This window comes from Lepidochelys olivacea, assembly GCF_965140295.1.
Source record: "Lepidochelys olivacea isolate rLepOli2 genome assembly, chromosome: 25".
NCBI classification, from domain to species: Eukaryota; Metazoa; Chordata; order Testudines; family Cheloniidae; genus Lepidochelys; species Lepidochelys olivacea.
In genome coordinates, this window is record NC_140435.1 from 8687953 (window position 1) to 8699746 (window position 11794).

General features: G+C 59.6%; 1 protein-coding gene across 2 annotated transcripts in view; it reads left to right on the forward strand.

Moving 5' to 3' along the window:
* CSNK1G2 (casein kinase 1 gamma 2) overlaps window positions 1-11794 on the forward strand; it is a 91496-nt gene that overhangs the window by 75743 nt on the left and 3959 nt on the right. For both annotated transcript variants that reach the window (XM_084614355.1, XM_084614356.1), the window contains exons 5-11: window positions 827-975; window positions 2316-2550; window positions 3399-3484; window positions 4958-5042; window positions 5580-5728; window positions 6231-6314; window positions 11612-11718. In XM_084614355.1, coding sequence (XP_084470481.1) covers window positions 827-975; window positions 2316-2550; window positions 3399-3484; window positions 4958-5042; window positions 5580-5728; window positions 6231-6314; window positions 11612-11718 — 895 coding nt within the window. The remainder of the gene's footprint in view (window positions 1-826; window positions 976-2315; window positions 2551-3398; window positions 3485-4957; window positions 5043-5579; window positions 5729-6230; window positions 6315-11611; window positions 11719-11794) is intronic.

Below are 11794 nucleotides of genomic sequence, written 5' to 3' on the forward strand. Positions count from 1 at the left end.
GCTTCCATCTCCCTGCAACACAGGATCCAGAAACTGAACTTGTCGTTCGTCCCCCCCCCCCCACCCCTCGCGTCCCCAAGTCTTCCAGCACTGGAGTAGAAGGGATTGGTTGTGGGTTGGGAGTGAGGGGCATCGCAGAGCTGGGGGGGGGGGGGGGGGCGGCTCAGGGCTGGAATAGCAGGGGCTGTGGGTCAGAAGTCAGGGCGTTGTCATTATGCACAAGGTGCATTGCTCAGTGCCTGGCTGCTGTCTTTCTGGTTCTACCTTGTCAGGCTGTTTTTCACAGAAACAAACTTCCCCCCCGACACCTTGGGGCAGAGGGCCAAGTCCTGTTAACCCGCTTGTAAAAATGGCATGAGGGCCCCTAGTGAGTGCCAGGGGTGCCAACATCCATCCCGGCCCAGGTTTCACCCGCAGCTGAGACCAGCCTCTTCCCCTCCTCCCTGAACAGGGCAGCTTGTGCCTCTCCGGCAGGGTGAGAGCGTGGGGAGAACCCAACCCTGCTCAGGAATAATGCAGCAGAGTAGTTCTGGGGGTGCAAGGGAGCGGCAAACTCCCCCTTGCTAACGATTCCCAATTAATGTCCTGCCCAGGGAGGGGGGGAAGCATTTGTTGCCTCGGTAACCCCCGGCATTGGCTGCTGTTCCAGTACTAGCCGCATCTCCCTGGTACCGAGGTTACCCAGCAGCGTCCACGCCCTGGATTCCTCCAGCCCCCTGCGTCTGGCCTTAGATGCTGTCTGGCCGGGGTGTGGCCGCTGGGAGGGAAGGGATTTTCCCGTCTCTGCTGCAGCTCGGCGCTGACTCCTCCACACTCGCTCTTGCAGAAGGAATTCCTCAGGTGTATTACTTTGGGCCCTGTGGGAAGTACAACGCCATGGTGTTGGAGCTGCTGGGACCCAGCCTGGAAGACCTGTTTGACCTGTGCGATCGGACCTTCACGCTCAAAACCGTCCTGATGATAGCGATCCAGTTGGTAAGCATGGTGCCCGCGATGCAGCTGGGAAGCATGGCACGCCCTGCCGTCCAATCCCCAGTGACCAGTTTGCCCCCAGAGGAGATGCCTCAGGGGCCCAGCCAGAATGTACTGTGGGGGGCTTAGGCGGGGGGAAGGAAGAAAGAGGCAAAAGCACCCAGTGTGTAACGTTCTTATTGGGGGTGCAGTCAGGGTTTGGCAGGCGGCTTCCGGGCAGGAGATCAGTAGGCTGCATGTTCTGCACCAAACCGAACAGCCCTGGAGGGAGGGGAGCGACTGTGGGGATCCAAGAGCAGGAGGGAATCCTTAGGAGACAGGTGGGCTGACTGGAAACTCCTGCTGGGGAGCCCCATCTCAGGAAGTCTTCCCTCACAGGATGCCTGTGTTGAATTGGAGACAGTGTAGCCTAGTGGGTAGAGCGCTGCACCGTGACTCGGGAGGCCTGGGTTTTATTCCTGGTTCCACCGCTGGCCTGTTGGGCGACCGTGGGCAAGTCATATCTCTCCGTGCCTCAGTTTCCAGGGATAGTGGCACTTTATTTCTCTGGGAACTGGAGGTAGGTTCATGTTGCTCAAAAATCCCAGGTGTTGGCAGGAGTCTGCAGCAAATCCAGGCTCAGAACCCATGTGTCTGACAGACCTGGTCCTGCCTGCCCTTTGTGGGGAGCTACAGTCCACGGAGACTACACCTCCCAGCCTGCACTGCTCCATGGGGGCAGCCTCCAGCTCAGGATGGAGCATGGCATGGGAACCAGAGTCCTGGCAGGCTGCAGCTGGTTCTGGTTTAGGCACACTAGGTGCAGCATGTGGCCTTCTGGTGACCTGCCAGCTTGGCCCTGGGTTCGCTGGAGGTGTTTCCTGGAGTCTGTAAGGCTCCACCCCTAAAAACAATACCTTGCTTGGGCTTTAAAATATAATAAGGCCAAGCTCTTATGCAGCACCTTTCATGGTTAGGTCCCAAAGCGCTTCAGGGTGTGTGTGTTTGTCCTCCTGGCCCTGGCAGGGCTGTTAAGTGGAGAACTGAGGCACACAGCCGCTCGTCCAAGGTCGCTTGGGAAGGCTGTGGAAAAGCAGGGAATTGGATCCCGGGCCCCGCAGGCTTAGCTAGTGCCCTGACCGTCCTTCCTCGCCTGGAGCTGGCTGGGTGGGTGGGGATCCACCGGGCCTGATTCTGAGAGCCAAGCAGAGTGGCTGCTGGCTTTAGCAGAGTTACCTCGGCTTGAGATGGGGTGAGAACAGAACGGGGCCCAGCAGGTCTGGAGTGAAAGGCCGGGCATTGTCCATGCCGGCAGAGCAAGCCCGCTCACGACTTCCCGCTGACGCCAGCCCCTCCCCCCACAGATCACGCGAATGGAGTACGTTCACACCAAAAGCCTGATCTACAGAGATGTCAAGCCGGAGAACTTCCTGGTGGGGCGGCCGGGCAGCAAGCGTCAGCACACCATCCACATCATTGACTTTGGCCTGGCCAAGGAGTACATAGACCCCGAGACCAAAAAACACATCCCCTACCGAGAGCACAAGAGCCTGACGGGGACGGCGCGATACATGAGCATCAACACGCACCTTGGGAAAGGTACCGTGCCTGGCTATCACTGGCACTGCCCAAGGGAGAGTGAGACTGGGGGGTGGATAATTCAGTGGCTCCCGCACTGCTCCAGCCCCGTGTTTCCCTGGCTCTGTGCCGAGGGGCAGCTGGAGGGGAGGCAGGTCTGTGGGGGAGCCTGTCCTGCTCCACCGGGGTCTTGCCTTTGCGGGTGTCTGCCCCAGGAATGTTCCTGTCCCCCCGTATTGCTCTGGATAAAGGGCCCCTGCGAGAGAGATGCCTGCAGCTAGGGGGGCATTTGCTTCTGACAGTGAGGTGTCATGGGCCGGGGTGGCTAGGTCTGCAGCCGAGCGCACTTCGAGCACGATGCTGGGGAGCACTAGCGCCCGAGCACCAGTGAGCTCAGGCCGCTGGCTGCTGGGCCCTGCCGCCGCTCAGATCTGCGCTGCCGTGGGCAGGACAGGGGGTGCCTCTGTGCAAGTCCACGCGGGTCGCAGCCTCTCCAGGACCAGGGCAGGAGAGTCCATGAGGCGCTCAGCCTGCTGTCGCTCACTTCATTCACCCCAGTGAAACCCAGCCGCTAATGCCATGCACCCAAGTCTGGCTGCCTCTAGCGCCCGTCTCCTGGTCCTGGTGGAGCAAGCGAGCTCCCCAGAGCCTGGTCTCATTCTGTGCCAGCCCTGGGCCCCCCCGGGAGCCCAGATGCCGCAATAGTCTGGGCCTCGCTCGCTCTCGTGAGCTGCCCTGGGCTCCTTGCACTGAAGGAGCTGCCTTAGGGCGCGACGGGGTGGTGGTGCCGGGGGCAGGGTGCGGCGCGGGGCAGCTCTGCCCTCTGAGGGATCTGCCCATGGCACTTACTGTTTCCCTCTTCTGCCCAGAGCAAAGCCGTAGGGATGACCTGGAAGCGCTAGGGCACATGTTCATGTACTTCCTGCGGGGCAGCCTCCCTTGGCAAGGGCTCAAGGTAAGTGCCATCTGGCCGCCATCCTTGCTGGGTGCTGAGCGAGCACAAGGCCCTACCTGTCTCTCTCACATGGCTGGCAGGGGGGCGCGGATCCCACCCTGAGTTTGCGAGGGTGGATGGAGTAAAGTTAACAGGGGCCTGACAGCATCAACACACACTCGCGTGGGTGCTCTGGTTTGAGCCCAGGTGCCTGGCTGGCTGGGCGCTGTAGTATGGATTTAAATCGGGAAAATGTGAGTAATTGTCAATTTCAGCTACCCTCAGAAATGGGCCCAGACCAAAAAAAGGCTTTTGATAGAACTGTCCAGAGCGGGGCCATCTACACCTCTCCCCCCGGTGGGCTGCCCTCACAGACAGCAGGGCCCCGATCCTGCCAACACTTACGCATGCCAGTCTGTTCCTCGCATGGGTGTTTGCAGGATAGGAACCCGAAGGTTTCCCAAACTCAGTCCATCCGTCAGTCACCAAGCAGCGTAGTGCTGAGTTCACTCATCGGTTACCAGCCCCAGCTCCCGGGTTCCTTAAATCTGCAACAAGGAACCATTCGTATTTTAAATTTCCTTCTGTGTGGAAATTCCTACTGGAGGTGCGGGGGGGGGGGCTTGTGGCTCATGGGAGACTTGGCGGGGGAGGCTCAGAAGTGCTTGGTGTTGGTCAGCCTCCCGAAGCAGTCCAAGCCCTTAGGGCCGCTGCTCTCCCAGGGGTGAGACGGAGGCTGAGATGCGCTGGCTGAGGGGTGGGGATTTCCAGGTCTGTTTCCTTCACTGTCGCTGTTTCTCCGTGGCCTTGGACCAGCCACTTGCTCGGTCTGTCCCCGGGGGCCGGGTGGCTGCTGAGTCAGCTCAGTGGGGAGCTGAGGCTGTGCTGGAGAGGTGGCTGTATTGCAGCGCAGATCGTTACGTGCGTTGTGTTAGCCTTTCTCCGACGAATCCCGCTCCGGCCACGGTCAGGGCCTGCGGTGCTGGGCCTCAGGCTGGTGACTTACCAACCCGCCTGGTGGCTGGCCCTTCGGCCTGTTGGGCTACCAGGCAGGTTTGGTTTCCAAAGAGGCCCTGGTAACAAGCCAGTCGCCGCTGTTCCCCTCCTCACTCTCCTACGCTGTGTCCCTGGCTGTGCACAGCGAGGTCTGCACGGCTGTGTCTCTGGGAGCTCGGCCCTGTCAGTCCCTGATTGCCGCCAGCCAGGCTCTCCCGCCTCATGCCATATGGTAGTCAGGGGAGTGGAATATGCACCCCCTCTCTGGCTGGTATCGCTGCTGCTCTGGGCATGACTGTCCTGCTGCCCAGTCTCCCCGCCTCTCCTGAAACCTGCGATGGCTCAGCGGGGTAGCCGGATGGTGGGGGTGGGAAGCCCAGTCAGCTCCTAAACCCTGGCTTAGGGTTTTGGCCAGTGTGCTCCTGCCAGGCCATCCGGGCGGGCGTGACGCTTGTCCACGGTGCCCTGCCGAGCTCTCGCCCATGCTCCCCGTTCTAGGCTGACACGCTGAAGGAGCGGTATCAGAAGATCGGAGATACCAAAAGAGCTACCCCCGTCGAAGTTCTGTGTGAAAACTTCCCAGGTAAGAGCACTGCTCAAGTTGGGAGAGCAGCGAGGGGCCGGCAGTCGTGCCCGCATTAAATAGACCTGACAGCCAGAAGCTGGGAGGGGAAACTGAGGCACGGATGGGGGACAGGACTTGCCCAAGGACACCCAGCAGGTCAGTGGCAGAGCTGGGATTAGCACCCAGGTCTCCTGAATCCCAGTCTGGTGTACTATATACTAAGCTACACTGCCACCTATGGGTTACTGCACAGCTCGGTCCCCTGCAACACCGTTCACTGCCGCCTCGCCCCCTCCTGCCCCACCTCTGAAACCTGGGCTTGCTGGACTTCTCCCCCAGCCTTTGTCTGCTGCCACAGTGGGGTGGGGGGACGGAGTGGGGTAGGATCTCTCCCTGTGGCTGTTCCTTACGGCCGTCTCAGGGCTGCATTTGTGCAGTTCGGTCCAACACCCTCCAGCCTCTTCGGGTATTTCCCTGCTGCCTCGTTCCTCCCCTGCGCCGGGTGCTCCCTCCGCACAGCTTGCGGGCCACACTGAGTCCGCTGTGCCTCCGCAGAGGAGATGGCGACCTACCTGCGCTACGTGCGGCGGCTGGATTTCTTCGAGAAGCCGGATTACGACTACCTGCGCAAGCTCTTCACGGACCTGTTCGACCGGAGCGGCTACGTCTTCGACTACGAGTACGACTGGGCCGGGAAGCCGCTAGTAAGTGCTGCTGAATGGAGGTGGGGCAGGGGGAAGATCCCGAGTGCCCCTTGTGGGGCGGGGCTGGATGGCTGCCTCTGGCTCGAAGTACATGGGAGCAGCAGGCAGAGCTTGACTGGGTGTGATTACAGCTGCTTAGTTCCCCTCTGGCTCCTGAGAGGTTAGCTCCCCGCCATCCTCCTGTTAGTTCCTTTCCACGGCTCAGTCCCTTGTCTGCCCCCCACCCAGAACACACACATTGTCTCAGCCACTTGGACCCCAGGCTTTATTTTCATTCTAGTGGCGCCAGCCCAAACCAGTCCCATCCCAGCCCCCAGGAGTGAGATCTCTCCCCTCATAACATGAGCCACAGTCCTGCCCTCCACATAGTCAGTCTGGGCCCTCCCCCAGCTCCCGGGCCCTCTCCCCACCGGATGGTAGTGAAAGCCCAAGGCACACATGGCCTGCATGGAGATTATGGGCCTTTCTTGATGATTTTTCCTCCTGGTGTCTTGATCTGCAGCCAACTCCAATCGGCACAATCCACAGCGACGTCCAGGTGCAGCCTCCAAACAGAGACAAAGCACAGCCACACACCAAACACCAGGTGAGCCGCCCGCCCGCCTGCCTGCCCCCGGCCACGCTGGCCGGGCCAGGTCCCAGCGACAGAGCAGCTTGGCCATGGTGGGGCGGAGCAAACCGATTCATAGGGGAAGCTGTGGGGAGGAGGGGTCCAGACATCATTAGCCATTCCTGTGGGGACTGGAAGGCTGAAAGGCAGGCCGGCATCTCCTCTGCCCGATCCAGGAGAGACATCGGCTTGCCAGTCCCTTTCTCTGTGGCCAGAGGGAAGGTGGTGGTGTGGAGGTGCGGGGGAAATGGAAAGCCCTTAGGAGGGATATGGAGGATTCTTCAGAGAGGTGGGGCATAGCCCCATGAAAAGTGCAAGTCCATAAGGTTTCTTGCCTCTGCATCCCTGTCGCAGCCCTGCAAGCGCTGCTGGGCCAGTGCTCTCGGTACTGGGCTGGCTCATGGGAGGCCTGGGTGCTTTGGGAGGACAGGGTGTTGGAGGCCCCAGGGCAGTTGGTACATGGCTGACCTGCTGTCAAGGCACCAGGGGGCGTGGACGGCAAGGTGGGACCATGTGCGTCATGGAGCCCTGGCTGGGGATCAGTCGGGACCTTGTCCTCCTTGGGTTCAGCACTGACTAGAGCCCAGCGCATGGGTGAGACCAGCTCACTGCTGACGGGCCTTCAGGCCAGTCTCAGAACCACCTCTTGGGTCTGTCCCAGTGCTGGTGTCACGCGATCCCAGTCCAGTTCCTTGAGCAGCGTCCGGAGAGCTGTGGCTTCCAGGACAGACTCCCATGTGACATCCCTGCCCCAGTGCATGCCCAGGTCCTTGGGGTGACGGTGGAAAGGCCCTGCTGGTGAGTCCAGAGGCCCTGATCTGGTGTTGAGGCTGCCTTGGCAGAGTCCTACAACCCCCTGTGGTGGGCGAAGGGAATGGGGCTGTGTTGGGATCGCTGGTGCAGCCTGCCACACTGGAATCAGCTGGGCAGCCTGATTCTGTCGCCCCACCTGGGTGACCATGAAGGGGACTGTGGGAGTGCTCAGCTGAGTTAAACCAGCCCTTCTGATGGGAGCTGGGCTGGCCGGCCAATTTGAGTCTCTCCATACTGCCCCATGGGGAGAGCCGCAGGTGATTTGATCTCAGCAGTCACCACTATGTGGAGGAGACCCAGCCTCTGTCTCTCTCTCTGGGGGGGGAAGGCGGGGTAGAGACATGGGTGAAGACAGCTCAGGTCTGGGAGACACCGCTGGGCTGAGTTGGAATCAGTTCGGTGGAGCCCAACTTTGCTGCTGGCAAGAGAACAGCACGTGGCAGCCTCGCCCTAGGAACCAGGAGCGCACTTTGCTGAGGCGGCTCTTCCCAGGGGCCAGTGAGGAATGGCCACGTGGAGAGGGTGCCCTTGCTGGCTCTGCGTTGGGGTGGGGAGGGAACTTGGCCTGGCTTAGCTTCTAGGAAAGCAGGGTAGAGTCCTAGCTAACTGGCCTCCTGCTGTGATGCTCCCAGAAGATGGGACAGCCAAGGAAACCCATGGAGTGGGGAGGACATTAGTGTGACCGGGCTGAGCTCCAAGTAATCAGCGCTCTCTTGTGACTTGGTCTCATGCCCTGACAAAGGGGGTTTGATTCCAGGCGATGCTGCATGCTCAGGACTTAGTTTAAAAACTGCTCGTCCCCGAGTATGGGGGGACCAGCGGGTTTCACATCCAGCCTTTGTCAGGGTTCAGCCTCCTCAGCCAGCAGCTGGAGAGAACTGGGTTCCCTTTGCCTTAACTTACCAAATAAATCCTCTTGAAGCCTGGTGCTCAGGAGCAGTGGTGGGACCTCAAGTCACCACTACCTTGGCCAAATGGAGCTGGGTTTGGCTTTTGGACCCGGTGCAGACATCCGAACCAGCTGGGTGCGGGTGGCACAGGCGACCCAGCAGTCCCACCGCTTTTATGGAGAGGGAATATTCTCCAGGACTCTTGGCTCATTCCCTAGTCTGTTATCCATGGGACCTTCTCTCTCTCTGATGGGCCACCAGCAGTGGTGGGAAGAAGGGAGACTGGTAACATCCCCAGTGGAAGGCTGTCCACAGTGTGGTAACTACACCAGGCTCTTTACTGAACGAGAGGCCCAGTGCAATCCCAGAGGATCTGATACACAGGAGGTGCCAGTTCTTCGCTGTATCTAGATTCCTAATGATCACCCAGTTTACTCTAAGCCCTGATCTTTCCTGAATCCTCCAGCTTTAAACCCTGCAGGGACGGGAACATAGACCCGTAGCTTTAATTTCTGTCAGTCTTCACTCTGCAAAATCAAACCTCAGGCAGCGTCAGCTCCCCCACCTCTTTTTAAAACACGGCTTGTCCCCTCTGCATGGCGAAACAGCTTCCACCGCTAGCGTTCTCCAAAAGCTAGCCGCACGTCTCAGCATCAGCCAAAGCGGAGGGCAGCAGATCAAGTGCCTTATCTTTCTGAACTAGTGCTCCAGAGACCCCAAGAGATCTTTACACGTTAGGGCGGCGGGGGGGGGGGGGGTGTGAACGTGCCCACGTGCACAAGCAAAGGTGTGAGTAAAGCGTGAACCCAATCAACGGACCAGCAGCCGGTCAAAGGGCTCTGAGTCCCAGACCATTCCAGTCGGATGGGATTTCACTGGGGACCACGCTGGTTTATTTGCCTTAACACACTAGTGCTTCTCTGTTTATATTTTTGCTTTTGCATGTCTTATTTTCTTGACTCCTCTCCCCCACCGTTCCTGCCCCTTCGTCTCCATCCTTCTTCTTCTTCTGTTTTGTTTCCTGTCCTGCCGGTCACTAGCAGTCGCCCGAGGGGAACGAGTTGTGTGATCCTCAGGCTAGTCAGCAGCCTGCCGAGGAACCTCTAGGAACTCACCTAGCGACCAGCAGGCTTGGGGGTTCCGTGCAGGTACATGCAGTGTGCTGAGTGGGAGTGGAGGGGGTATTCCCAAAGTGGGGGACAGGCCACCGGGGAAAGGCCCCGTCCCACAAAACTCCGGCTGCAGCAGCATCCTTTGGGCGCGATTTGTGCTTATCCCCAAGATTGGGGCTTTGCAACCTTTTGTTTCCATCTGTGAATGTGGAATCTCTGGCTTTGTCCCTTAAGCCCATCCCACGGTTCTCCTTCCCTTTCTGGTGCTCAGGTTCACCCCTCCGCTCCTCTGTCTCCCCTCTTCCACTTCCAGCATCAGCTGAGCTTGAAACCATGTCCGCTCTCAGATCTGCAGGCAGTGCTTAATCCTGCCCCATAGTCGTCGTCCTCTCCTGCTTTCTGTGACCCCAGCCCCTTGCAGATGGTCCTGGGTGTGTGTTGAAGCACGTCTCCGCTAGGGTCAAGAATCCCCCTGCCACAAACAGGGGCACCTCTGCTTCGTGTGTCTCGTGGTGAAAGGGAGAAATTCACGGGCTTAGCTGGGCCCTGGACTGTGTGCTGGGCCTCGGTGAATTTCACCCTCGTTCCATATAACTCTTCCCACAACTGTCCTCGTTCCTCACTAGTCCCTGTGCTTGTCTGTCTCTCCTCACTTGATTTGTTCCCCTGCCACGGGGCTCCTGGGGCAAAGCTTGCCTAACTCTCCCAAGCAGAGCTTTGAGTCGTGTGTGTTCTCCCTGGCTCCTGCTCCTACCACTGGCCTTCGTGAGTGGGCAAGGGACACCCAGACTATCCCCCGCCGTTCTCGCTGCACAGCTCTGCTTCCTGTGGCAATGGCCGCTAGAAACGTGCTCTCCCCCCTCAGCGTGCTCTCTAGTCTCGGGGTTTCTCTTCACCGCAGTTAACTGGAGTTATAGCTCCAATGTGGGGGTGCTGCTAACACCAGGGGGCTGGCCCCAGTGGGGGTGGAGGCTGGCGCAATGTGGCGGCCGCTCTGCGCTGTTCACGTGTGGCCTGGCCGCTGACCCGACCGTACGGCGCTGCCCTGAAGGCGCAGCCTGTGTCACTGCGGCTGGGCGTGAGCTTGCATAGTGCCGCTTCCCCGAGTGCTGGGCAAGGTGGGGACTGCCGAGTTCAAGTACTAGGCCTGGACATCAGCCAGGTAACTTGGCCTTGCCCAGAGGGCAGTGTGAAGAGGGGAGGAGGGGATCAAACAGAGTTGCTCAGGGACTGCAGTGCTGGCCCGTCCCCTCCTCTTGCCACTTCGATTCCGTCTCCCAGGAGCACAGGCAGCGAAACCGGAAGCGATCCCCGCCCAGGGACGGTGGCTCCCTAGAGATTGTAGCTGCTGGGAAGCAGCTGCCGGTTTCCTTTTGGTAGCGGTGTGTGGTGAGGTCGCAGGACCTGCCAGCGGGCGAGGGGCTTGGCCCTGGTGCATGGCAGCCGTTGGTGGCACTGCTCTGTTCCGTCTGCTGCGTGAGCCGGCGTCAGCGGCTGCAAGGGGAAGGGCCGGCACTGAGGATGGTCACCAACGGCGTGTGAGCACAGGATACAGCGCTAGGGCGAGGGTCCAAGGCGGGCCAACGTGTCTGGGACAGTGGAAGTTAGTGGGCATCCAGAGCATGTGAATAGCTCAAACCTCAGGGCGGGCCCAGGAGCTTTAGCCTTCCCCTACTTGTTTTTACTGCTCAGGAACAAAACCGGTACTGGGAGCAGAACAGAACCCCCCTCACCACCATGACCACCACCTTGGTGCACTGCTGCCCCACTGGCCTGGTCGTTCTCTGGGATGTGAATGGCCATGGAGTGAAGCGCTGCCCGGCTCGCTGGGTTGCCATTGGGAGGCAGTTTCTGAGGCTAGCAGATTTTGGGTCAGATCACATAGGAAGAGCCGGGTTTGAAAACGTGCTACAAAAATGAAATCTGGGCCCTTCCCAGGCGTGTTGTGTGGCAGGCCCTGCCGAATAGCCTTCCTGAAAACCCCTCCTCTGCTGCAAGGAGACAGGAGGGCGTTCCTCTCCGCAAGCGATGCAAGCTCGCTCAATGGCAGAGTGCTGGGAGGCTGAGGCCCGGCCCCTCTTAGCTAGTCCAGCACCTATGGCACTCGTTGCCAGCTTGGCCAGGGGCAGGTATGATTCAGCAGTGCTGCCACCCCAGGCAAAGCAGTCCCAGGTACTGGCATGTCCCTCCCCCCAACCGCTGGTAGCTCTAGGTCGCCTCCCAGGCCGGATGCTCGGAAGGAAACTTGGCTCTCTTACATTGTGGCAGTTTCTCTACAGGGGTGCTGCTTTGACCTGCCCCCTGCCGTATATAATGCGCCCTGTGGGGAAGGCAGTTTGGGCATTGTTGGGCTGTACCTGTTTCCCTACTCCATGCAGGGATTCAGTGTCAGACAGGGCAGGGCCAATGAACAGGCTCTCGGCTCTCCAGTCTCTGACTGTCCAACTTTTCCTCCCAGGTGATGAGTTCCACCAACGGAGAACTGAACACAGACGACCCGACCGCGGGACATTCGAATGCCCCGATCACAGCGCCCGCTGAGGTGGAGGTAGCGGATGATACAAAGTAAGGACCCGGCTGCGCCTGCCGTTTGCTTTTTTTGGGTGGGGGGGTGGGGGGTTGGCAGCTGCTGCACTGGCCA